The 24,292-nt window shown below is 51.0% G+C and overlaps 1 protein-coding gene across 3 annotated transcripts in view; it reads right to left on the bottom strand.

Annotated features, from left to right (window-relative positions):
• The window catches only part of MYO18B (myosin XVIIIB), a 232,527-nt gene that overhangs the window by 150,504 nt on the left and 57,731 nt on the right, over positions 1-24,292 (bottom strand). For all 3 annotated transcript variants that reach the window (XM_089894624.1, XM_089894623.1, XM_089894622.1), the window contains 5 exons: positions 22,902-23,043; positions 16,460-16,619; positions 13,837-14,020; positions 12,810-13,032; positions 8,101-8,210 (listed from right to left, as the gene is read on the bottom strand). In XM_089894624.1, the coding sequence (XP_089750750.1) occupies positions 8,101-8,210; positions 12,810-13,032; positions 13,837-14,020; positions 16,460-16,619; positions 22,902-23,043 (819 nt within the window). The remainder of the gene's footprint in view (positions 1-8,100; positions 8,211-12,809; positions 13,033-13,836; positions 14,021-16,459; positions 16,620-22,901; positions 23,044-24,292) is intronic.

Genomic DNA, 24,292 nt, shown 5'->3' with positions numbered 1-24,292 from the left:
GTGGAGGGCTTCACAAAATAGCTGCATACAGTAGGCACTCAGTAAACATCCTGAGCCCGTCCTGATGTCCCGGAGCTGGTCCTATCGGCCTCTCGCTTGGATAAGATGGCAGTGGTGCTGCAGAATGCGGACTAAGCTTCCATTTCTCAGGTGTACCCCAAACACGGCCGAAACACACAACCGGCCCCACAAGATCCAGGGATTCTTCTCCGTCTCCCTGCTTTCTTAGAGCCCTTTAGATGTCTGTGTAGCCAAGCACATTAGGCCTCACGGAGATATTCTGTCCTGTTGACCTCACTGTACAGATAAGGACGCTTAGGTGCAAGTGACAGAGTGAACAGGTGGCTGCGGGCACTGAACTGTGCTTCTGACCCTCATTTTCCTCACCTGCAAGATGATGCTAACATTCCCTGCCTAGACTGTACAGGGGCTGGGACAATTAACTGAGGATACGTACATGAAAATGACTTTGTCAGTGACTTTGTACTCAGCTGCTCTCATTATCAACATTAATATTACTCTTACATCGAGCCATATGAGACTGTCACTTGCTTAGGTGAAATACCAGTGATTTCATTTGTTTCTACCTAATATAATCACTGCCCAACAGCCAGTTGGTGGATGACAGGGCAAGAATCCAGGTGACTGTAAGAAATTTCTTCCTTGTTCCGCATCTTTATGGAATCAGCTAACCCATCTGAATTGTCCCAACAGTTGAGGTAAAACCTCTCGGCATGGAAGGCTGAGTAAAATGTTGGCCATTCTGCTTCCAAAAAAAGAGTTTTCCCTTGTGTTTTGGGGTCTGAGCACTGCTCTGAGTGCTTTACCCATAACTCATCTAATTTTCAAACTTCTGTGACTATCTTAGGAAGTTTTATGCCCATTTTATAGAGAAAGAAAGTGAGGTCGAGTGCAATGAAAGGACTTGTCAAACATCACATGACACAACCCCAGGGAATCAGAGAACTCAGCCTGTTCTCTGCCCTCGGACGCTGCGATCCAGTACAGCTCCAGCTTTCGCTAGCTGTGGGACCCTGAGCACCCCGCTCCTCCTCTCGGGTCCTCTTGGTGCCCTGTTCTAGAATAGGAGTAGTCACGCCTATGCTACAAGGATGTGGGGGCAGTTTAATGAGACCACGAAAGTAGTGTGTAGGAGTGAGACTTCCAGAATGTCAGTACAAGGAGCTTGACAAATCCTCTCCCCGCAAAACAATGACAGACATGGATACAGTTTTTCAAAAACAACAACTTTGATACTCTGGAAATTGAGCAAGGGGATGCAGCAAATTGAGAAACATTTATTCAAGAGAAACTACTGGGCCTTTAAGAAGAGTGGGAGTTTATGGCAATCATGGCCAAGACCCTTCCACTCCCCACTAAGCTCTGTCACTGCAGAGGTCCTACCAGGGCGAGGCAAGCTGTGAAAACCATCCACTTTGCTGCCAGAAGGGGTTCACTTACAAGGATCAAAGTAAGGGGAAATCCCACACCCAGGAACACTGTCAGAAACAGTAGTGCTCTTGGCAGCAAACAAATGGAGAAAGTCAATGGCACAGCTAGCCTAAGACTGTTACCCTGAGAGGGGCAAGCAATGGGCCAGTGACTAGCCAGGTCCCTATAACAAGGAGCTATAGGGAATAGGACAGTCATGGTGGGCCTTGAGAGCCTCCCATAGACTCCTGGCAATCTGGAAGGCTACAACGCATGCACAGGAGGGACTGAGAGAGCCTTAGGCATGTATATAACCCTACTTAAATATAAGGCCATGTGCACAGGCAGAAAACATGTGAAAGAGCCACACAGAAAGTAAAATCTGTGGCACACTGTAAATGCCTGAATGTCGAATACATTTTCCAACCCACACAGTGTACCGTAAGGATTAGATAAAAGCTTCACAGATTCAAAATGTTTGACCACAACCTCTCCTGACCACTAAGCTGTGCTGACACAGGGGCAACTCTTGAGAAACCACAATTTATAATAAAAACAAGAGTGAAACAAACTGAAAAGAGATGGCAGCAGTCTCACAACGTGGGGGAGCCAGACTCCATAACCCTAGTTCAGATAAGTTACCACGTAACTGGGAGAAGAGCAGAATTTAGAGGCAGTTTTATATTATTGAAAATGGCCAGCTTTCAACAAAAAATTACGAGACACGCAAAGAAACTGGAAAGTGTGACCTATATCCAAGAAAAACAAAAAGCAGTCAACAGAAACCCTCTGTGGGCTCGGATGCTGGACTTAAAGACTTCCAAGCAGCTCTTACGATGCACATAATGTACTTAATATCATGCCTGGCACATGCTAAGTTTCAATAAGTACTAATAATTGGTAGAGGTTCTGAGGTTATAAGCCCCTCTGGCACTGTGGAGTGATGACACACCCTTCACCTTTACCATTCTAGGCTCAAATTATGAGTCCTTCAATGTACCTGGGAGAAACCCAATTCATGCCTCCACTTGCAGAATCCTTTTGTGTCCTAGAATTTTGCACAGAGTTTTCTCTCCAATGTTCAATAAAAAGCACACAGTCTGACATCTCACGTTAAGCTGAACATGCCAGACAAGCAGCGGAAGACTCCAGGAACCACAAAGAGCCATGGTTGGGAAGAGCTTCCCCAACTCAATCCTCAGCAGGTAGTGTGCTGCAGGGAACCCACGTCTGTGGAGACAGATGCTCTCCTAGTACACCATTTGGCTGCTGTCAGTGCAGCAGCACCTTCTCCAGGAAACCCACACCATGACCCGATGGCTGCCATGTGTTTGGGCACCTACTATGTGCCAGGCACTTTGTTATGCCCTATCACATGTTGTCCCTGGTCATACAGCTATCAAGCATCATGGGGCACGGATGAATGGAAAGAGAGATGGCAGATACCAGGATGTGAACCCAAGTCTGTCTGACTCTAAACCACATGCTTTTAACCACTGAAAACTCTCACTTACACACTGATCAAATCATTCCATAAGGGTGGGGACTATATCTCTGCTCTTTAACTCTATAGGCTCAAGACTGTAAACAGAATGTCTGGCACAAAGCATAAACTATATGGACGAACGTATAAATAACACACACACATATTTATATAATTGAGTTGGTTAACACAGAATGGAAAACATGTACAGTTATTAAAACAGCAGACCCAAACTGGAGGAGGACAGCAAGGTGAGAAAGAGAAGGATGATGAATAAATTCCAGAGGGCTAAGGCTATGGAAGGCCCCGTAAAAATCGTTTAGCATCATGAGAATGGACAGCTCCCTCTCTCCCTCCCCCCACCCCTCTGCCCCAGTCACGGGCTCACAGGGGCCTCTTCCCAGCAGAAAAGGACTCTGAGACAAATTCAGAGGAAATCGGGAGTGTCTACCAGGGTCTAAGACAGAAGAAGAGTGGCTGCCTTTGAGAAGACAGACTGGCATGCCTTAGGTGTGTTCAGATCAAGGCCCCAGGGACACAGATTTGGTTGGCTAAAATCAATCATCACTGTAGACTCAGGGGAAGACGGTGGGCCCAGGGCTTTCCCATCATGGGATCAGGGAGACTTAGTGATTCCTGCCTCAGCAGCAGAGAGACTGAAGGGACCAGAATCTGGGACACCGCCAAGGTGAACCGAATGAGCTCTTCCAGGAACCTGCCTGAGGTCACTCTGGGAGGGCTTCAGTGTGGGTTAAGGCATAATCTTAACCAGATGGGATAACCTGGGAGAGAGGAACGGGACCCACGGTGGTTAGAGAGGGTTATTTTGGAGACCGGAGCAGATGCCTGGGAGTCTAGAAGAGACGGGCATCCTCAATGGCTGGAAGTCAGCATGAGAACACTGCTCCCTACAGAGGGCCAAGGAATGGCCACAGTGGACTTGACTTCCTTCATAGTTTTGCTTAAGCCAGTTCAAATAATAACGATCTGGTCTTCAAAGCTGTGCTCCTGCTGATAACCTTTTGGTCAACCATCACCGACCACCTGATAAAGCCCAGACTCTATCTCTGCTAACAGTGACTGTGGTCTGGCCCCTGCCAACAACCTTAGACCCTTTTCTTGACACTTGGCAGCATTTATGCTCCAGCCACGCTAGATTAGCCATGTAACCTCGTGACTCTGGATCTCTGTACATGCTGTTCCCGATGTGGCTTGCCCTGTACTTTCTCTTACTTGATTCCTCGAAATTGTCCCAGAAAAGCTCAGCTCAATCGTCATCTGCACTGAGGTGTCTTCCCTGAATGTCCCACCCCTCCCCTGCTGCAAAAATCCGAAGTTTTAGATGTGTTTCCTGGGGCATCCCCAAACTATCCCTCTGTCTGGAAATGACTCATTTTCATCCTTCTTCCCCACAAAGCTGTGTTCTGTTCATTCCTGTCTCTCTGGCAGCTAGCACAGGGCCTGGTGCAAAGGAGGCACTTCATTACAGTTGGATGGGATCAATAATAATTATTTTAAATTAACATCACAGATGGCACATTCTATACAAAACTTCACCAAATACTCTGTCTTCAAAAGGCTCCCGTTCGGAAGTCCTGTATGAACAATGAAAAGATGCTCACCAGCCCTGACCATCAGAGGACTGCAAATCAAAACCACAATCAGATACCACCTCCCACATTACGATAACTAATGCAAAACAAACAAACAGAAAACCCAGTAAATAACAAACGCTGGCAAAGATGTGGAGAAACTGGAACCCTCGTTGGGGGGAATATAAAATAATGTAGCCATTACGGAAAACAGTTTGGAGGTTCCTCAAAAAGTTAAACATAGGATTACCATATGATCCAGCAATTCCACTCTGGGTATACACCCGAAAGAATCAAAAACAGGGTCTCAAAGAGATAGTTGTACACTGTGTTCATAGCAGGGTCATTCAGAATAGCCAAAAGGTGGAAGCAGTCCAAGTGTCCACTGAGAGAGGATGGATAAACAAAATGCTGTACTACATAAACACAGTGGAACGGGATTCAGCCTTAAAAGAAAGAAATTCTTCTTTTAAGAATGTGCTGCAACACGTGCTACAACATGGGTGAACCTTGAGGGCATCATACTGCGTGCAATAAGCCAGTTACAAAAGGACAAATACTAGGGCTTCCCTGGTGGTGCAGTGGCTGAGAGTCTGCCTGCCGATGCAGGGGACACGGGTTCGTGCCCTGGTCCGGGAAGATCCCACATGCCGCGGAGCGGCTGGGCCCGTGAGCCATGGCCGCTGAGCCTGCGCGTCCGGAGCCTGTGGTCCGCAACGGGAGAGGCCACAACAGTGAGAGGCCCGCGTACCGCAAAAAAAAAAAGGACAAATACTAGATAATTCCCCTTATATGAGGTCCCTAGAGCAGTCAAATTCATAGAGACAGAAAGCAGAATGGTGGTTGCCAAGGGCTGGTTGGGGGGCGGGGGATGGGGAGCTAGTGTTTAATGAGGACAGCCTCAGTTTTGGAAAATGAAGAGCTCTGGAGATGGATGGATGGATCCATGGATGGATGGATGGCAGTGGTGGCTTCACAACAATACAAATGTACTTAAGGCCACTAAGTATGCTTGAAAAAGGTTAAGATGGTAAATTTTATGTTATGTGTATTTTACCACAATAAACAGTAAAAAGCCCTATGTGAGGAATTTGAGAACCTGAGTTCAAATCCCAGCTCTACCACTGCCCCACTGCCCAGCTGGGGGGTGACAGCCTCATTCGCCTCTGCTGTAAAATGGGGATAATTCCCAGAGCAGGGAGGCTTTATCTACTGAGGGCCGTAACCTTTTCACATTACGCCTGATATTTCGTGATGAGGGTCTGTGCATCTGTGGTAAAAGGCACACGCTATTTTTGTTTCGGGAGCACAAAATATCCATCGGGGACCCTCCAAATGAGAGCACTTCACTGGGAAAGAGCCTTGTTTAAGCACCACGTGCATGCTGGGCACACAAGGGATGCACCGAGGCCCATTTCACACCCTGACAATGAATTCCCTCTGCTGCTGTCTAGTGTCTAATGATAATATTGACCTTTTCTAGCTGTCAAACTTGTCTTATTAAATCCTGAGGTCTTAAATGCTTTGCACACAGAGGCTGACCGTTTGCCCACCCGAGCACGTGTTCATGTATAATTCATGGCGTATCACGTTGCCTGGCAAATGAATATTTATCAGCTTTTTCATAAGAGGCAGGATGGCGTTTCCTTTTGCTGCTACCAAAATCCTATGCTGCAGCAGATGAAATTTGTGAGCAAATAAAAAGAGAAGAAGAAGCAGCAGCAAAAACTCCCAAGTCCGTCCCACCGGTGATTTTCCACTTCTCGAGGCCTCCAGCGAGTGTATGGAGGCGGCTTCGGTTTGGCTCCAAGAGAGAACTGCTGAGTCGTCCGGAATAGAAATGCCTCCATATGCTACCCCCACTGCCCCCGCAGACAGCTCCCCCACGCCCCACTTCTGTGCTGTTTTCAACTGCAGAGGAGCCCAAGCCCCTTTCAATGGTTCCATTCCAGATGCTCTGAACGGAGATTAAGACTGGGGCGGGGGACCTAGGATAAAGAACCCCAATGAAGCTTGGTACAGAGTGGCTGGTGGCACCAAGCCAGGCAGAGTTTCGTGGTTTCCAAGATGGGTTGGCGGGGATAGCCTTGCTCCACACCAGCTTGGGTCTGAGGTCCCCTCCCCACGGTGACTCAGGAGGGCCACAGAGAAATGCCGCCTTGTCTGCAGGAGGTGGCCTGTGCCCTGGCCCTTGCTGCAGAAACGAGCCCAGAGAGGACTTAAGAATTGTGACTCTTTTCACTCTTCTTACCTCACGACTCAGTGAGCTCAGGCATGCACGGGCACACTCACTTGGAGGGGGAGTTTCAACACGGTTGTGAATATCCAGCCTGTGTGGCTTGGCTGCCGTCACTCTGGCCTTGAAAGATGATGATGGTGGTGCTGATGCTGCTGACAGCAGTTCATATATAATGAGCCCTTATTATATGCCGGGCCCTACGTCAAGCACATCAATTACACTATTACATACAATCCTCCAAATGCCCCGCTGGAGTTGGTATTATTGTTGTTCCTATTTTACAGATGAGGAAACTGAGGCAGAAAGATGGATTCACTCGTTTAAGTTCACACAGCCCCAGCTGGGAGTCAACTGCAGGTCTGTTTGACTCTGGAGCCCAGGCTTTCTCAAAAGCACTCCCTGGAATCAAGAAATTTGGGTTCAAGGACAAAACCCATGAATGCTCGGCTATGTGGCCTTAAGGGAATCATCCATCTCCATGAGCCTACGTCTCGTCATTTATAAAAGAGATGTAACAGCTCTTCTTTTGCAGGGCTGTTGTGAGGATGCACTAGCGCTTTGCAAATTCTGAAGAGCTCTATCATTGATTAGCCGGTGGCCATTCTCAATAGAAACATTTACCGAGGCTTTGGCACTAGGGGTGAAGACTTCCGGCTCCAGAAGTTTACAGTAGAGATGGAGAAAGGAGATACCCAGGGGCAGAAATAACAAGGTTAGGTACATGTATTCATTCATTCATCCAACGGGAAATTTATCGAACACTTGCTGTGAGCTAGAGAACACACAGGCAATCTGTGTATAATTTCAGATAAGGATAAGTGCTATGCAACTATTAAAACAAGATGATGTGATGGAGAAGAGCATCTGAGCCAAGATCTGAATAGCAAGATGACAATGACACTGGCCAGGCAAGGACTGGGGAGAAAAGCGCTCCAGGCAGAGGGGACAGTTTGTGCAAAGGCCCTGAGGGGGGTGTTTGGGACCACAGAGTCCTCTTTTCATAGACTATATCTCAGGGTGCTGGTGCCGAGGGGAACATTCCTATGGGTGGGAATGACGACTTTTCATCTCGCTAGGAGTCCCCCTGGCTGGGACTTGCTCTTTTCGTGGCTCTAATTCTTTCCCTGCACTTTCTCATGCAGGGTTTCAGAAGGACCATTCTGGGGTAGGCAGTGTCCTAAGTGACATGGCAGCGGGCGAAGTCTGGAGCAGGGGTCTGAGTCAAAGCTCATGCCACCGTCACCTTAGCCCCCAAGGCCCAGCTCTCGGATCCCGGCTGCCCCAGCTGCCCCCGGGGCCATCCCTACAGAACAGAAGCACTGGGGCCTCCACCCCCATCACCTGGCTCCACATACCTTCTTCTCATCCACTCTCTCGGGGGCCGACTTGAGCTTCTTCATGAGCAGAGGGTCCAGCATCTGAAATCTTCGGCGGAACTGACTGAGCCCCATGTGGTCAGCATAGCCTGGGGTGGGGGGAGCAGAAGAACAAAGAATCCAAGTGAGAAGCCCAGCCCAGGGGTCCAGGGGTCTGCTCCCAGGCTTGCTACTCACTGTGTGCCCTCACGTCTTAGGGCCTCAGTCTCCCCATTTGCTAATTTAAGAAATTGGGTTCAATCAGCATTTCCCAACTGCATTCCCCAGAACAAGGACCCTATAAAAGGCTCCCATGAAAGTCTGGAAAAGCTGCCCCCTCATCTGCTTCTCCGAAGGTCACAATCTGTGTGAGCACTGACGTCAAAGGCTCCAGGCCCTCTGCAGGGAATTTGCCCTGATTAGCTTCACTTAACCCAGAGTTCTCCAAACCTGCTGGACCATGGGAAAAAAATTTTTTTTGGTTTAATACTTTTTACCCCCCCACAGACCGCATGTGGGAAATGCTGCATCAGACGGTATCTACATGTTAAATCTAACATGTAGGATGGACACAGCTGCACCCTTCTGTGTGGGAAGTGGCATCTGAAAAGCTACTGAGAGAAGGTGACGTTTGAGCTGGCCTTTGAAAGGGCCATGAGAGTGTGCCAGAGGATTTGGTGTGGAAGAAGTCCAGGCAGAGGGAGCCACAGCAGGAAAATACAAGGTTTGTTTCACAGTCATAGCAAAAGCAGTTACTGAGCTTTTATGTGTGCAAGACACTAGGATAACAGCTTCCTTGTGTTACAGACACTCTGGGGACTGTATCATTACACCCATTATATAGATTGGAAATTGAGGCCCAGAGAGTTCAAGTCACGTAGCCCAAAGTGAAGTCAACCCTAACTCTCCCAGGTGGGATCCAAACCCAGACAGAGATGATAACGAATCCAGTGAAAGTAACCAACAATGAGGTGAAAGACAAGCAGGGACCGGGTCCCCAAGGAACTTGACATCAAATTCCAGACCTGGAAGCTTGGACTTCATCCTGGATACAAGGGGTGTGGTAGATCCTCAGTTGCCTTAAAAAGAACCCTCAAGTGGCTGGATGGGAGAAGGTCTGGTGAAATCTCACTCCATTTTGAGACTTCATTTTACAATAAGCCAAATGCATGAACCATGAGGAAGAGTCATGGTGGGTACATGTGGCAAATCCATGAAGCCTTCCTGGGGGAAGAGGAGGGTTTCAGGCCAGGTTGGAAGGATGCTGACCGCACAGAGACCTGGGGGCTGGGAGGTTACAGGCCTGTCCTTTTGAGTCAGACTTACTTGGGTTCGTATCTCACATCTGCCCTGATTAGCCCTCTGACCAGCAACAAATGACCCTATTTCTTTGAGATTCAAGTTCTTCACTTGTCAGATGAGAGTAATAAGATCTCCTGTCACACAGTCACGATGAGGATTAAATCCAATAATGATTGTAATATTGGGCTGGCCAAAAAGTTCGTTCGGGTTTTGCTGTGCCACTCCGAACGAACTTTCTGGTTAACCCAATAAAGGAGGCTAATGTGTTTTGAGCACTTTCCCAGGTCCAGGCACTTTTCTGTTATTCCCTTATTAATTCATCAACCCACTCGACAGCTCTCTGAGACCTGAGCTATCACAGGAGATAAAAGGCAGGCACGATCTAGGGACCTGCCAGTGTCAGCCACAGTCAAGCCCAGGCCAACTGGCTCCAGAGTCCAACCTGTGCCCACCAGTCTGCCCCATATGTAACGTTTGCTGAGCATTCACTCTCCTCCAGGCATTGTGTTAAGGGCTTTGTGAGAACAACATCAATTAGTATGCGTAACCGCAGTGCCCAGCACATCGTAGGTACCTGAGAAACAGCATATGTATGTGTGCATCATGCGTGCATGTGTGTGTGAATTCAGGCACACCTGACATGTTGCAGGTTCAGTTCCAGACCACCGCAACAAATCAAACATCACAATAAAGCATCCCCCAAACTTTTTGGTTTCCCAGTACGTATAAAAGTTATCTTTAGACTATACCATATTCTTTTTTTTCAATGTTAAACTCATCTTTTTTTAATATTTATTTATCTATTTATTTTGGCTGCGCCGGGTCTTAGTTGCAGCACACGGGATCTTTGTTGCGGCAGGCGAACTCTTAGTTGTGGCAAGCGCGCGGGATCTAGCTCCCTGACCCGGGATCAAACCCGGGCCCCCTGCACTGGGAGCGTGGAGTTTCACCCACTGCACCACCAGGGAAGTCCCTAGACTATTCTATTAAGCATGCAATACCATTACATCTAAAACACAATGTACTTCAATTAAAAGTGCTTTACTACTAGTATTTTCCTGCTGAATTTTATAATTACTTTATTTTTACTAAAGGGTATTAATTGAATAAGTAAATTGATACACTGTAATTCTGTGTTTTTATAAAAATAAATTAATAATTTAAAAAAATACTTTATTACTAAAAAATGTAACGGTCATCTCAGCCCTCAGCGAGTTGTAAATTTTTGCTGGTGGTGGGTTGGAACCATTGCAAGAATTACCAAAATGTGACACAAAGTGAGCAAATGCTGTAGGAAAAAGCGGTAACAACAGACTGGTTTGACACAGGGTTACCACAAACCTTTGATTTGTAAAGAAGTGCACTCTCTGTGAAGCGCAATAAAGCGAAGCACAATAAAACAACATCTGCTCGTGTATACGTTACACGTGCACAGATTCCAAATCATAAATACGTGACACACGCGTATGGGTCTCTGTATGCTTGCACACATTGCTTGTACACATTGCTTGTATGGTGTGAGACAGAAGTGACTCAGAGCAGAAAACAACGAGGAGGACTTCCCTGGTGGCGCAGTGGTTAAGAATCCACCTGCCAACGCAGGGTACATGGGTTTGAGCCCTGGTCCGGGAAGATCCCACATGCCGCGGAGCAACTAAGCCCATGCGCCGCAACTACTGAGCCTGCGCTCTAGAGCCCGTGAGCCACAACTACTGAGCCCACACACCTAGAGCCTGTGCTCCGCAACAAGAGAAGCCACCGCAATGAGAAGCCCGCACACTGCAACGAAGAGTAGCCCCCGCTCGCCACAACTAGAGAAAGCCTGCACGGCAATGAAGACCCAATGCAGCCAGAAATAAATTAATTAATTAAAAAAAAAAAAACAAGAAAACAATGAGGAAATGAACCAGGTCTGGGAGACAGAAATTTGGCAAGTCATACCACAAGACTTCAACCCTTCACTGAGCTGGAAGCTCCCTCCAAGTCGGGCGGCGCTGAAAACACAGAGGGCGGACCCGCAGGGAGGAAGGGGACGCTGACCCGTGCCTGCACGCAGGGACTCTAACCCACGGGCCAGGATGCCTCCGGCCGGCGGGGCACAGTCAATCAGCCACGGGCTGTGACCACCTCGCTCTTCCCGTGTGACAGTATCTGTCTTCCTGTGCCTGTGGTTGCGTGGACCGGTGGGAAAATCAATGTGATGCTGAAGGGAGCAAGGGGCTCATCTTTGCTTCCAGCTGCTCCCGGCTTCTCCGTCAACTACCTCATGCCCAGGGTTCCGTATTAACACGGTGGGAGGACACGGGGGCAGCGACCACAAGCTGAGGCGTCAGTGACCACAGGAATATTAAACAAATGGGTGCCCACCCAGACTCCCCGCCAGCCCTGCCGCCCCATCCGCTGACTTCGCCTGAGCTGCTTCTGGCTGGGAGGGGAACCCAGGGGGTGGCCTACGAGGTCTCAGAGGCAGAAGAGAATGGGAAAATTTCAGATCGAACTCAACTCATAAGATGAGCTAATGGGGGAACCCTGGTGCATGCTTGCTTTCTCGAATACAGGCCTGACACTTTGTTCCTTTGGCTGAAACCCCTTATTCCCCTATCACTCTATCACCTCCTCAGCTGGACCCGGGAAAGCCAAACTTCCAAAGACAGCATTCACAGGCTGTCTCTCCTGGTGGATCCGCCCCTCATCTCCCACAATCCCCCACTCATTCTGAACCCGATTCCCTGAAAACCAAGGCTCCTCCATGCCTCCCTGCCTTTGCATACGGTGATCCCTCAGCCAAGCTTTTCCTCTCCCTGCACCAGCCAGAGGTGAGCTACCTGCTTCTTTCCAAGACTCAAATAAGACGTTATCTCCTCCAGGAGGTCTTCCCAGTCTCCCTGCTTCCTCCTCTGGGCATCCCCATGTGACACACGCCCTGGTCCCATCATGGACCAAGCTTGTTTCCACACGGATCTCCCAAACCAGGCTGAGTGTCTTGAAGACCAAATATTAATCGTTGTGGAAATTTCACCCTCTACTCCAAGGCAAATGCCCCTGAGATGTTTGTTGTTGAAAGGAAGATGAGTAAGACACACCCGTGGCCTTCCAGGAGTTCACAACTAAATCAGGAAATAAGATGGGCTTTGGACTCAAAGAGACCTCGGCATAAACCTAGGCTCTGCCGCATCCCGCTGTGTGACCCTAAGCAAGTCCCTTCTCCTCTCTGAGCCTCAGTTTCTTCATCTGTAAAATGGGGTAATCATAGCTCCCCCCTCACAGGGCTGCTGGGCAGTTTCGACAGGATGCTGCATGGAAAGCTCCTGGCACACAGCTGATGCTCCTGTCCCTCGGCTGTCACTGGTCCAGGAGTGTGTCCCAGGAGTCAGAGACAAGGTGCTCGCTCCCAGGCTGCCTCTTACCTGCCCTGTGCAGGCGCAGTGCCTCCAGGATGTAGGACCCTGCAAGCTGCACCCTCAGTGCCGGGATGTCCAAGGGCAGGGACCCGCCTGCCCCGGGCTTGTCTCTACCAGGCTGCGGTGGAGTCAGAGACCCCTGCCCGCCTCTGCTCTCCACCACTGGGCTCGGCACCAGGCAGTGGATGAAGTGTAACTGAGACCGTCTGATCACGCTGATCAATGCATCCTAGGACAGAGAGGAGACGGGGTTGCGGTCAGGGCCAGGGTGAGACAGAGAGGGGTCTAAACATTCCCCAAATGTATATGCAGTCTGGCCTGGGCATCTCTGTGGGGGCCCCATGTCCTACACCAAAGACCTCCTATCCATGGCCTGATTTGTACTCATGAGAAATAAAGGACCTTTATAACAACCCTTATTATAACAGATGGAAAAATTGGGACATGGAGAGGACAAGTGAGCGGCCTAAGGCTGCATGGACCACTCGCCGAAAAGGAAGACTAGAACCCAGAACCTGGTCTGTGGGCTTTTCCAGTATAATATGCTATGAGTCATTTCTTCAAACCAATCCTTCCCACATCCCACCCTCCTGAGCTCAGCCTGACTCAGCCTGACCACTTGTTTTTGGATCAAGGTGTCCAGGTGACATCTTTACAGCCAGTGCTGGATCCTGCCGCCTCCCCTATGGAGAGCCTAGAGGTAAACATGCAGGCCTGCGAGGTGAGGAAGGCAGGTGGGGCTGGTCTGGCCGTGACATTTGTCACCTTGGTCAAGAGGGCAACTGTGGTTCCTGCAAACTTCCTAAAGCTGCTTAAGTTAAACCAAGGAGCTGAGGCTTTGGCCTCAGACTTGGACGGATCACTTCCACCAAATTTCTTTGCTTCCCTGAGCCTCGGTCTCTTCCTTGGTGAAGCGTGGGTGTTGCCCGCCCCTTCAGGCTCGCTGGGGAGCTCAGAGATGATGTGGGTGGGTAAGCCACCCTGGAGGCGGGCAGTGAGGCCACGACTCCACGGGGACAGGGCCCTCACTCACCATCTGAAGCTTGATCTGGCAGCACGGGGCCTTCCTCTTCACCGCGGCCAAGCTGCTGGCAAACGTTCTCCTCACCATGCTGCTCCTCTGCTGGGCCTGCTGGGAGGTGCCCTCCAGGCCGGCCACGGCCCGGCACACAGGGGACAGCTTGGCCCGGGACTGGAACAGGCCCCTCAGCTCCTCCCTGACAGGTAGGAGGGGAAAAAGAGAGGTGCTTCAGGGGGATCACAGGGTGGAGCAAAGGGGACCCCCCTTGCCTCCTGCTAATCTGCCTCCTGAACCCTCCCCTCGAATCATACGCTAACTGCTTACTCTGTTCATGGTCCCTTCTGCCACACAAGCCTTTGCTTGGTGACAAATGTCAGCCCCTTCCTCCATGCCTCTCTTCCTCCCCTGACCTCAGAGCAACTTTCCTTCTACTGGACATTTCCGTCACCTACGTACCTGCAGGAATTCTACCCCGCCTGCACTTCCTTAGAGGGCAAATTCATCTCGGTCATCCCGAGAACAGGTCCAGTACACAGCAGGTGCTTACTGTGCTTGCTGTCGAACAGACAGCCTGAGCACCAGACAGACCCTACTGTGCCCCAGGAGGAAGCGGGGGCCCAGAGGAGGACCCGTGCCTCTCTGGTCGCACCAGCCCATCCCCTCCAGTGGACACCTGCGGGCACCTTCCATCGCTCCCTGCAAGTCCAGGCCCCACCCCGGTCCCAGCCCTCAAGACCCATTATCCACCCGCCTCTACGCCTACCCGACTGTCCAATGTTAAGGAAATGAGTCTTGCCAGATGCACCAAGGGTGCTGAGAGAGGTTAGATGCATGGCAGAGCGCACAGACTAACAATGGCTTGAATACACTCACGCTGAAATAAAAATCTGGGGAGGGAGCGGTGGGGGGCGTGAAGCCCCTGGAAGCAGCAGCCCTGAGAGCAAAGGATGTCGGCACCAAGCCCTGGTACAGGGAGAGAAGGTCGGGCCCACAGCCCTGACCCATGCACGAGGACTGCCCCATCTGTGGGGTTGGGAGACCTGACTTCTGGTCTCCAATTCATTTTGTGCCTTGGGCAGTCACGTGTCCTCTTTGGACCTCCACTCCGTATATATAAAGCGAAAGCTGAGTGGGCATGAGAACCTCCTGGGAAGCCCCACCTGAGAGACTAGGTGGGCCCAGGAATGAGAAAGCGACACCAGCAGTCCTGGTGCATCAGGGACCTTGGCTGCAGAACCACATGCTAAGAAAAAGCACCAACGCTTGGCTCTCAAGCCTGCAAGACACCCTGCTGGGATTTACCTCCAACCTGCCGTGCTCTCTCACCTCCAAGCACACGCTGCTCCTTTTTCCCAGAACATCCCCCACTCACCAGGCCATCTGATCAACCAAGGTGTGCCCGCCCTTCCCTAACCCTACACCCCTCACTCAGCTTGAGCCATGGGATTTTAGAGCAGAAGGGAAATTTACAAGGCCACAAGACGTGTGGAGGGCCAGCTATGAACCAGGCTCCTTAACAAGCCATCTGTTATGTTACATCACCAAAGCCTGACAGCACACGTGTAAGCCTGGCGGCATCATTCCCATTTCTCCGATTGTGGAACTGTGACCCAGCTCACGCAGTTTGAAAAAGGGAAAAGCAGCATTTGTACATTTGCCTGACTCCAGAGCTGTGCAACATGGCCTTGCCCAACAAACCCTTATGTCATGATGGAGAAAGCGAGAAACCCAGAGGAGGGAAAGGGACTGCCCACAGTCACCCAGGTGACACGGGGCAGGGATGGGACTTGACCCAGGTCTGCTGGCTCCCCACACAGCCCTCCAAGTGCTCTTTACCCTTCCTTCTGCCCCATCCCCTGACTTGATCTCTTTCCAGGAGCTGTGCGCCCCTGAGCCCTCCCAGATACAGGCTTTCCAAACAACTCTGACCACCTAGACCCAAATTGTATCCCGGCTCTGCCACTTTTTTCTTTTGCTATGTGATCAAAGGTGAACCACTTGGCCTCCTGGGGCCTCAATTTTCTCATCTATAAAATGGGCCCAGGGATACAGCTGTTGTAAGAATTTTAAAAATGCTTATAAAGCGTTCACCCTGATGCCAGGTGCATAGCAGATGGCTAGTAAATGTTCTGGCCTGACACACACACACACACACACACACAACAAGCATTTCCCAATAGCTCTTTGAAGTCAAAGCAGCCCTCTGCTAGCACTTCTGAGCAGTCAAGAAATGCAGTTTTTTTTATGCTTTTTTTAATGCTTTTCTAATGCTTTTTTTAATGCTTTTTTTAATGCTACAAAACATTATCACTTTGGCTTTACGACCCCCTAGTTTGAAGATGTCCATAGAAGTCCTTTCAGTCACATCATCTACCAGATACTTGATGAAAGGCCAGAAGCCAAAATAAGAAGTCACAGCTTCCTAGCTTTTGTTCCACTTCCCCAGAAGGCCGGCTTTTCTCCTCAGCTGGACTCAGGCTGGCCCTGGGAGACACTGAACTGCTCCTATTTGAGTCCGGGTCTTTGCGTCATTAGGGAGGGGTTCCTGTACTGGTCTCCATCACTGCGTTGCTGTGACTTCACGGCCCCAGCACCTCGAATGCCCCAGCCCGTCCCCAGCCCTGGCCAGGCTCACCTCTTCGACTGCTGCAGGATCTGGGGGGCGTCCAGGGCCGAAAGATTAGGCTTGGCCCTGTGGAGCCAGCCCGTGAGGTCATAGCGCACGGGGTCGTGTCCCAGCTGGTGGGCGATCTCGCACTGCAGGGGCTGCTCACAGGTCCGGAGGGCAGAGGTCCCTGAAAGCAGATACAGGGCATGAGTCTTGGGACCTGGTGGGGACACTCTGTCATCACCTGGCATCACTGAGAACACGCTTTTCCCATTTTAGTATGTTCCAACCTAGCTGAAGCTACCAGTTCTGGGCACCCATATTTCCCCTGCTTTGTGCATTTATGTGCATTACATCCAACCTCGATTCTGTTCCTCCTTGCTTTCTTAAACCCAGGATACCTGTTTTTCCCAACTACCATCAGCACACACAATCTCCATGATTTTTACCATACCCATGTTATCACCTGGGCTACTATTTACTTAATGTTTTCTTTCAATCGACTCACATTTTTACCGGTAAAATGTATTTATACAGAAGCATTATACTGCAGATCTGGTGTGCCAGCCATATTTATTTTCTAATATTTGTGGAAATAAATACACAATTATTAAATATTTTGAAAATGTGTGTACCACCTGAAATTGTCTTGAATACCAGCTACCAAATAAATGCACAGCATATTCTTGGGAGATGCTGGAGGACACCTGCTTCCAAAGGACAGAGTGGGAGAAACAAATGGGCTTGGAGTTGAGAAGACCTGTGTTCCAATCCTGACTTGACCATTTATTACAGTGGGACAGGGGCCAAGCCACCTACGTTTCTGAGCCTCAGTCTCCTCCTCTCCAAAATGTGGATTAAATAATACATGTCTCCCAGGGTGGCATAAGGTCTGAAGGAGAGAAGGTGTGTGAAGTACTTTGGTGAGGTCACTCCAGAGCAGTCACTCAGGAAGCAGCAGTAGTGGGTGTCACTGCCATTTCCTGCATTGAAACTTTTGCTGATGTTCTGGAATCACAAAAGGTTGACCTTCACATCCCCAGAGCCCAGAATCATGGTTGGCACGTGACTGGAGTCTGGAAGTGCTTGTGGAATGAATGAATGGATGGATGGATGGATGAATGAATTCCTGATCATTTTTCATATCACTCTCATTGCAGTGATGCTCTCAGGCTGAGTAATGGCTCCAGACCCATTATTATCAGAAGGTGTAGTACCATCTTGGTTCTTGTACCTACTCTGAATGATCTTCCTACATTTTCTCATCCCGTGATTGTCAGTGGGCCAACATGTATCCAGGATCTCGACTGCCTCCCTTAAATCTTAATTTGCTTCCTCTACACTTCACTGAGCTAAGAAACGAAGGACCTGCGTTTCTTAGAACTCTGCACAAAATAAACAAAGTCCGAGAGTCTTCAGGTTCTGCTAAGTAAGGGGCATGGATTCCGCCGTCTGTTTGGCTGCTTGGAAATCCTTTGTGCTCACTTCCTGGACCTCCTCTACGTTCTGGATCATTAAAGTTACCAGAAAGGCACACTTCTGGTTAAGTGAAGCATCACTGCATCAAGAGTGACCCATGAGCCCTTCAGAGACGTGCAGTCCCTGCCCTTCCATTGAGAGAAGAGCAAGGGACTTCCCTGGCAGTCCAGTGGCTGAAACTCCGTGCTTCCAATGCAGGGGACCCGGGTTCAATCCCTGGTTGGGGAACTATGATCCCACATGGCACGCAATGCAGCCAAAAGATTAAAGAATGAGAGAGAGAAGAGCAAGGGACAGAGCAGACACTCGGCCCTGGGACATACGTCCCCGACTCCCTGCAACGCTGCAGGTGTCTGTTTGCAAGGCTGCCTCCCTGCCCTGGACCGGAAGCAACGTGAGGGCAGGGGTCGTGTCCATTCAGCATGATGTCCAGCAGCTAGCACAGAGTTTGCTTCGAATGATGACCCCAAGGGCATCTGGGGAGGGGGAGGAGGCCCAGAGTGAAGAAAGGCTGCTCATGTGTGCTAAGCCCTGGCCACCCTCCATCACTCAGTCCTCACTCTGGTCTGTGATGTAAGCGTCACTGGCGCCCAGCATGCACCTTAGGTGAGAGACAACATACAGCGAGCTGGGTCAGCCAGAAAGCCCCACGTGTTCTGCTTGAGTGAACGTTCCCATTAAACGTTGGGACGATGATAAGAGCTAATCAGAAAGCCCTAGAGGCAAAATATATATATATATATTTAATACTGAAATGTCTGAGTTAATGTGTCTATCTCAGTCGGTCCAGACAAGATCTCTCCCCTGGGAACCGAGAGCCTTGCAGCATCCTGCTCGGGGTGTCCGGGACCGGCATGGTCAGGCCTCGCAGGGAAAGGACAGGGGCCGAGGGTCCTGCCCCAGCCACACCCTACACGACACTTTCCACTTCTGACCCTACTCTCTGTGTCTTTAGCTGAAACATCAGGACGAAAACATTCCATTCGAGAACTCCATTTCATTCAATTCTGGATCACCAGTGTGACTGGAGCAGAGCAAGCGAGGGGTGGGGAAGAGAAGATGGCAGGTATCCACAGGGGCCCTGCTATGCTCCAGGCACTGGGGAGACAGCAGAGAACAAGACAGGGGCACCCCGCACCCTCGGGGCGTACTGGGTGGTCGGGGGATTGACGAGAAGCAAGCAAACGGGTCACCAAACATACCAGAGCCCAAAAGGGGCCCTGAAGGAAACAAGCAGGGCGTCTTGTGATGGGACAATGTGGCTGAAGAGGAGACAGCTACAGACAGGGGTCAGGGAGGCCTCTGAGGAGAGCCCTGGCGCAGGGAGCTGAGGGAGCATGTACAAACGCTTCTAGGCGCACACAAGCTCCTCCGTGCTCACACCGGCCCCCAGGGTTATCACCATCTTACAGACGGGAGAGGGAGGCGATTTCCCAGAACTCACACGCGTTGCAACTAACTAGTGGAGCAGAGGCCCAACCCAGGTCTCTGGGGTCCAAAGCCTGGGTGGGCTTTTAACAGATCTGCCTCCCGGCTTCCTGTGGGTCTACCGTCCCCCGGAAAAATAAAAACCATTCCAGAACCCTGGAGACATTTCCTGCAGACAGAGGCTCCTTTCATAACCTGGAGAGGGTCAGGGGTCTGGCTGGCTCTCTGAGTGAGGCCTCCCGGGCGCAGCGCCAGCTCCGTGCTCTGTGCCTATGGGGCCCCGGTCAGCCACATGGCTTCTCCAAGGCCCCAGATGCCCCCGGGAGGTGGGGCGTAGTGGAGCCCACAATGCCCAGCTCAGACTAAGGGCTCCACAAATGGCAGTTGCACCTGCCCCTCCGTCCCCGTTCACTGGCTGGCAGAGGCGGACGTACCTCAGAAAACAGAGGTGACCTTCAGGAACGGAGATGACCGTTGGCAGCATCACATGGAGCACTAGGGCCCCCTCTGCACCCCCAGCGGAGGCAGTCCAGGGCTGCGCTCTGACTGCCCCGGGCCCCGGGCACTTTGCTTTCATGAGCCCCTTCCTCGCTCTATTTCCATATAGACAGATATAGATATAGAGAGATATGTATTGTGTGTGTGTATATATGTGTGTATACAAATACGTATACATACACACAAAATTACATTTCACAACTGTTGGTATAAAAACAAATAGATTAATATTAGTAATATATAAGTGTATTATATTAGCTTACTACAGCTGCCATAACAAAGTACCACAGACTGGGTGGCTTAAACAACAGAAATTAGTTTTCCCACACTTCTGGAGGCTGGAGGCTGGAAGTCCAAGATCAAGGGGTTGTCAGCAGGGTTGGTTTCATTGAGGCCTCTCTCCTTGGTTTGGAGATGGCTGCCTTCTCCCTGCATCTTTCCTCTGCGCATGTCTGTGTCCTAATCTCTTCTCCTGAGGACCAGTCATATGAAATTAGGACCCACCTCAATGACCTTATTTAACCGTTGTTACCTCTTTGAAGACCCTGTATCTATATAAAGTCACATTCCGGGGTGCTAGGGGTTAGGAATTCAATATGTAAATTTTTTTGCGGGGGGAATACAATTCAGTCCATAACATGTACTTAACCTAAACGTTCATTTTTTCTTTTTTTTTTTTTTTGCAGTATGCGGGCCTCTCACTGCCGTGGCCTCTCCCGTTGCGGAGCACGGGCTCCGGACGCGCAGGCTCAGCGGCCATGGCTCACAGGCCCAGCTGCTCCGCGGCATGTGGGATCTTCCCAGACCGGGGCACGAACCCGTGTCCCCTGCATCGGCAGGCGGACTCTCAACCACTGCGCCACCAGGGAAGCCCCTTTTCTTCTACTTTTAACAGAAATCAAAAGACTTTCACGGGCCTCTAAGAGTACCACGGGCCCCAGGCACTGCCCCTCTTGCCTGGGGGAGGAGTCGGCCCTGGGCAAGTCGCCGCAGACCCAAGCTCTCCAGGAGCCATCAGGGTATTAACACTCTGGGCACGGTCCAGGGAGAGCGGCTGGAGCCAGCAGGTGGTACTGCTGTTTCTGCTGCTGTCAGCAAATCCAGCGCAGGAGTGCTGGCGGTGTATCCCGGACAGAGGCCCCAGCCCAGTGGCACTGAGAGCTGTCACACGTCTTTCTCCAACTCTTCCTCCCAATTTCTCATAAGCCACTCCAGTCAGACGGTCACCCGCAACGCTCCCACTGGAGTCGTACTTGTCTTGGTGGTCAGTGACCTCCACGCAGGCTAAGTCAGTGCAACTCCTCAGCCATGCCTCACTCGACCTTTCAGGAGCATTCAACTCGGTCGGTCCGTCCCTCCTCCTGCGGCTTCCAGAGTGCCACATCCTCCCACTCCCCTCCTCCAGCCCCGGCCACTCCTCCCCGGCCACCTTTGCTGGACACAGGCTTTGTCCCTGGCCCCTTGACCTTGGAACGTCCCAGGGCTGAATCCCTGGCCATTTTCACTGCCAACCCTCATTCCTTTAGTGATCTAAACCAGAACTGTGGTCCTCAACATCTTACAGATTTTTTTTTTTTTTTTTTTGCTTTATCATACATCTCCTCTGCTAGAATGTCAGTCCCTTGGGGTGGAGATTTTTGTTTTGTTCACAGATGTATTTCCTGGCCTAGGGCAGTGGCCACCACATTTTAGGTGCTCCTGAAATATCTGTTGAATGAACCAGTGAATGAATGACCCCACATCCTGACCACCATGTCACTTAGGACCTAAAAGACTTCAGAGTGTATTTGTCTTCTTACATGCCTGGGGCTGCCCAGGTGAGGGGGGCTCACAGAGATTTAGATCCAGACAAGGCTTGTGTTGAATCTGCCTTCTGACACTCACCCTCTGCGTGATCTCAGACAAGCGTCTCTACAAGCCTCTCTCTGGAGCTCACTTTCCTCATCCTGGGGGGTAAGAATATCGACCTCCAAATACGTGAGAGAATTCTACCAGACGCTGCACAAAGCTCAGAGCACGGGCCCTGCGTGGAGTGCAGACAGCATTCCTCCAGCTCGTGGATCCACAGGGATGATATTCTTCGTTGCGTCAACAGCCTCGGCCTCATCAATGACATCATACCTGGCCGCTGATGACGAAGCTCCTCAGGTACATCCTCTCACCCAATCACAGCACTGGAAATTCTGGTGAAAGGGAGGCCAGGGCGAGCTCCAACCCCATTGTTCAAGACTACATGAGATTTGTTCAGTGCCACGTTGGTGAAAGTACGAATAGCTGGACTTGAACTTGAGGCTGACACGTGCCAAACCCTGTGGTCTCTGATCTCACTGTCCCAGCTCGAAGTGTCCATCTCGCCTCACACTTTTCCTCCTGCCAATCCAGCCCATCACCCAGTGCTGGGGACGCTGCCTGCTCGGTACCTCCATAGTCTGCCCACCTCCCCGGGGCAGGCAGCTCCACTCTCACCTCCCTGGCCTCCTTCCTATCGTGTCTCCACACTGCAGTCTGGGTGAACTTCCTAGGACATGAATCTGACCATACCTGCCACTGCCTAGAATCCTTCCTGGCTTCTCATTGCTCTTGGGTTAAGACCAACGTTTTCTGTGAGGCCTGCAAGGGCTTGAGGTCTGAGTCCAGATGACATCTCCTGCCTTGTCCTGTACTGCGCTCCCTGCCCTCTGTCAGATTTACCTGCATACCTCTCCCCCTGAGGGCCCCCGGCTCCCAGAGAAATGAGGTCTGCCTGCTGCCCACCACCAAACCCCAGCCTGCCATCTCAGGCTCGGTGGCCACACACGTGCTTATGTGTTAGCCTGTCATCTCCCCCTGTCCCCGACTCCCCCCAGCAAGGACACGGATCCCATCAGTGCATTTGCTGCCATATAGAATGGTACCCAGCACACGGTAGTTGCTCAGGACACTTGAGGAATACATGAACGAATGAACACAAATGAATGAAAGCACACCCGGGCACATGCACAGACGTTTCTGCACTCAGACTTGACAAAGACAGATTCTAACCCCAGGCTGGACTCAGCACCCCGCCCCTGACTCGCTCCCTCACCTTCGGCGCCTTTCTTCTCAAAGGCGGCACAGAGGCGCTCGAGCACCACGCTGTCCCCGGAGCCCTCCACCCGGACCTCCTCATCCAGGAGCCAGAAGAGGCCCCTGGCGTCCTCAGCACCTCCTCCGGCTGGCAAGCGGACCTGGCAGGAGATCAGGATACACTGAGGAGTCCTGATCCCCCGACGGAGGCCAGGCCCGGGTTTCCCTTCCCACCTGTGGGAGTCGGGTGGGACCTGCCTCCCAGGCATCACAGGCCTAGATCCACATTCCCTACACCCCACACTCCCACTCACTGCAAGACTCTCAGTGTCGAAGCCACAAAACTAACAGTCTCTTGGTTACCAGGGGTCCAGATCCTGCCTGTCTTCATTTCCAGGGTGACCTTGGGCAACTTAACTGCACCTCTCTGAGCCTCATTCTTCCTCTTTTGCAAGATGGAGAGTGGTAATACTTTCCTCCGAGGGCTGTCGTGAGGGTTTAATAAGGGCAAGCACTCTATAAACTACACATCTCTGGCTCCACAGAGGCAGCTGGTCTATTCGTGTACAGCCAAACATGAAAGGATTAATCCCATCTGCATCACTTCCTCTTAGAAGTCTTTGTATTTTTTTAAACTAAAATCTTGAGGGGGAAAAAAGAAAGTTCCCAAAGCACGTCTTAGAGAAGGTGAAGTTGGTTCAGGGGCACAGACGCGGAATTCTAAATCTAGCTCCCAGCGTCAGAGACCATCCAGGCGATCCTGAAGCTTTGCATACGGGAAACTGAAAGAGGCCTGGAGAGTCTGCGGGACTTATCTGAGGGCCCACAGCGGGCTGACACATCTGAAAATGGTGCCAAGTGGTTAAAGTGGGAATGTGATGCATATGATGGCCAACGGTCCCAGTGTGCTTGGGGCCAGGGGCTTCCCAGGACGTAAGGATTTCAGTGCTGAGGCCAGCAAAGTCCCTGGCAAATCAGCACAGCTGGTCATCCTAATTCAGGAATATTAGTCCACACCCCCCTGAGAGGGGTCCAGACAGGGGAAGGGACACGTCCAGGGTCACATGGAGAGGCCCAGAGGCAGAAGTGGACCTGGATCCCAGGTATCCTGAATCTTCACCTTGGCCTTATTTGCTGGGGTTGAAACCTACAGTCAGCCCATCCCCAGAAGGTAGCTGTTCCAGCCACTGCCCAGGGGTCCCAGGGATGCCATGGTCCTTCCCTCCTTGCACTGCCCGGGTGGTCCCTTCAGGCCTGCCCCTCCCAGGTGAGGAAGCAGGACAGGGACGGGGAACCAGCCGAGAGGTGCCAGCAAGAAGTAGCAGCAGGTGTGAAGGGCAGGCTGGGCTCACAGACTGAGAGAGCTTTGCAGGGGCAGGTACAGCCTGCTGTGAGCCCAGAGAAGCCAAG

This window comes from Delphinapterus leucas, chromosome 14 (genome assembly GCF_059928025.1).
Source record: "Delphinapterus leucas isolate spDelLeu-1000000601 "Yukka" chromosome 14, BTC_Dleu_Yukka2, whole genome shotgun sequence".
NCBI classification, from domain to species: domain Eukaryota; kingdom Metazoa; phylum Chordata; class Mammalia; order Artiodactyla; family Monodontidae; genus Delphinapterus; species Delphinapterus leucas.
Note: the sequence above shows the minus strand (reverse complement) of the source record. Positions and strands in the feature narration are given on the sequence as shown.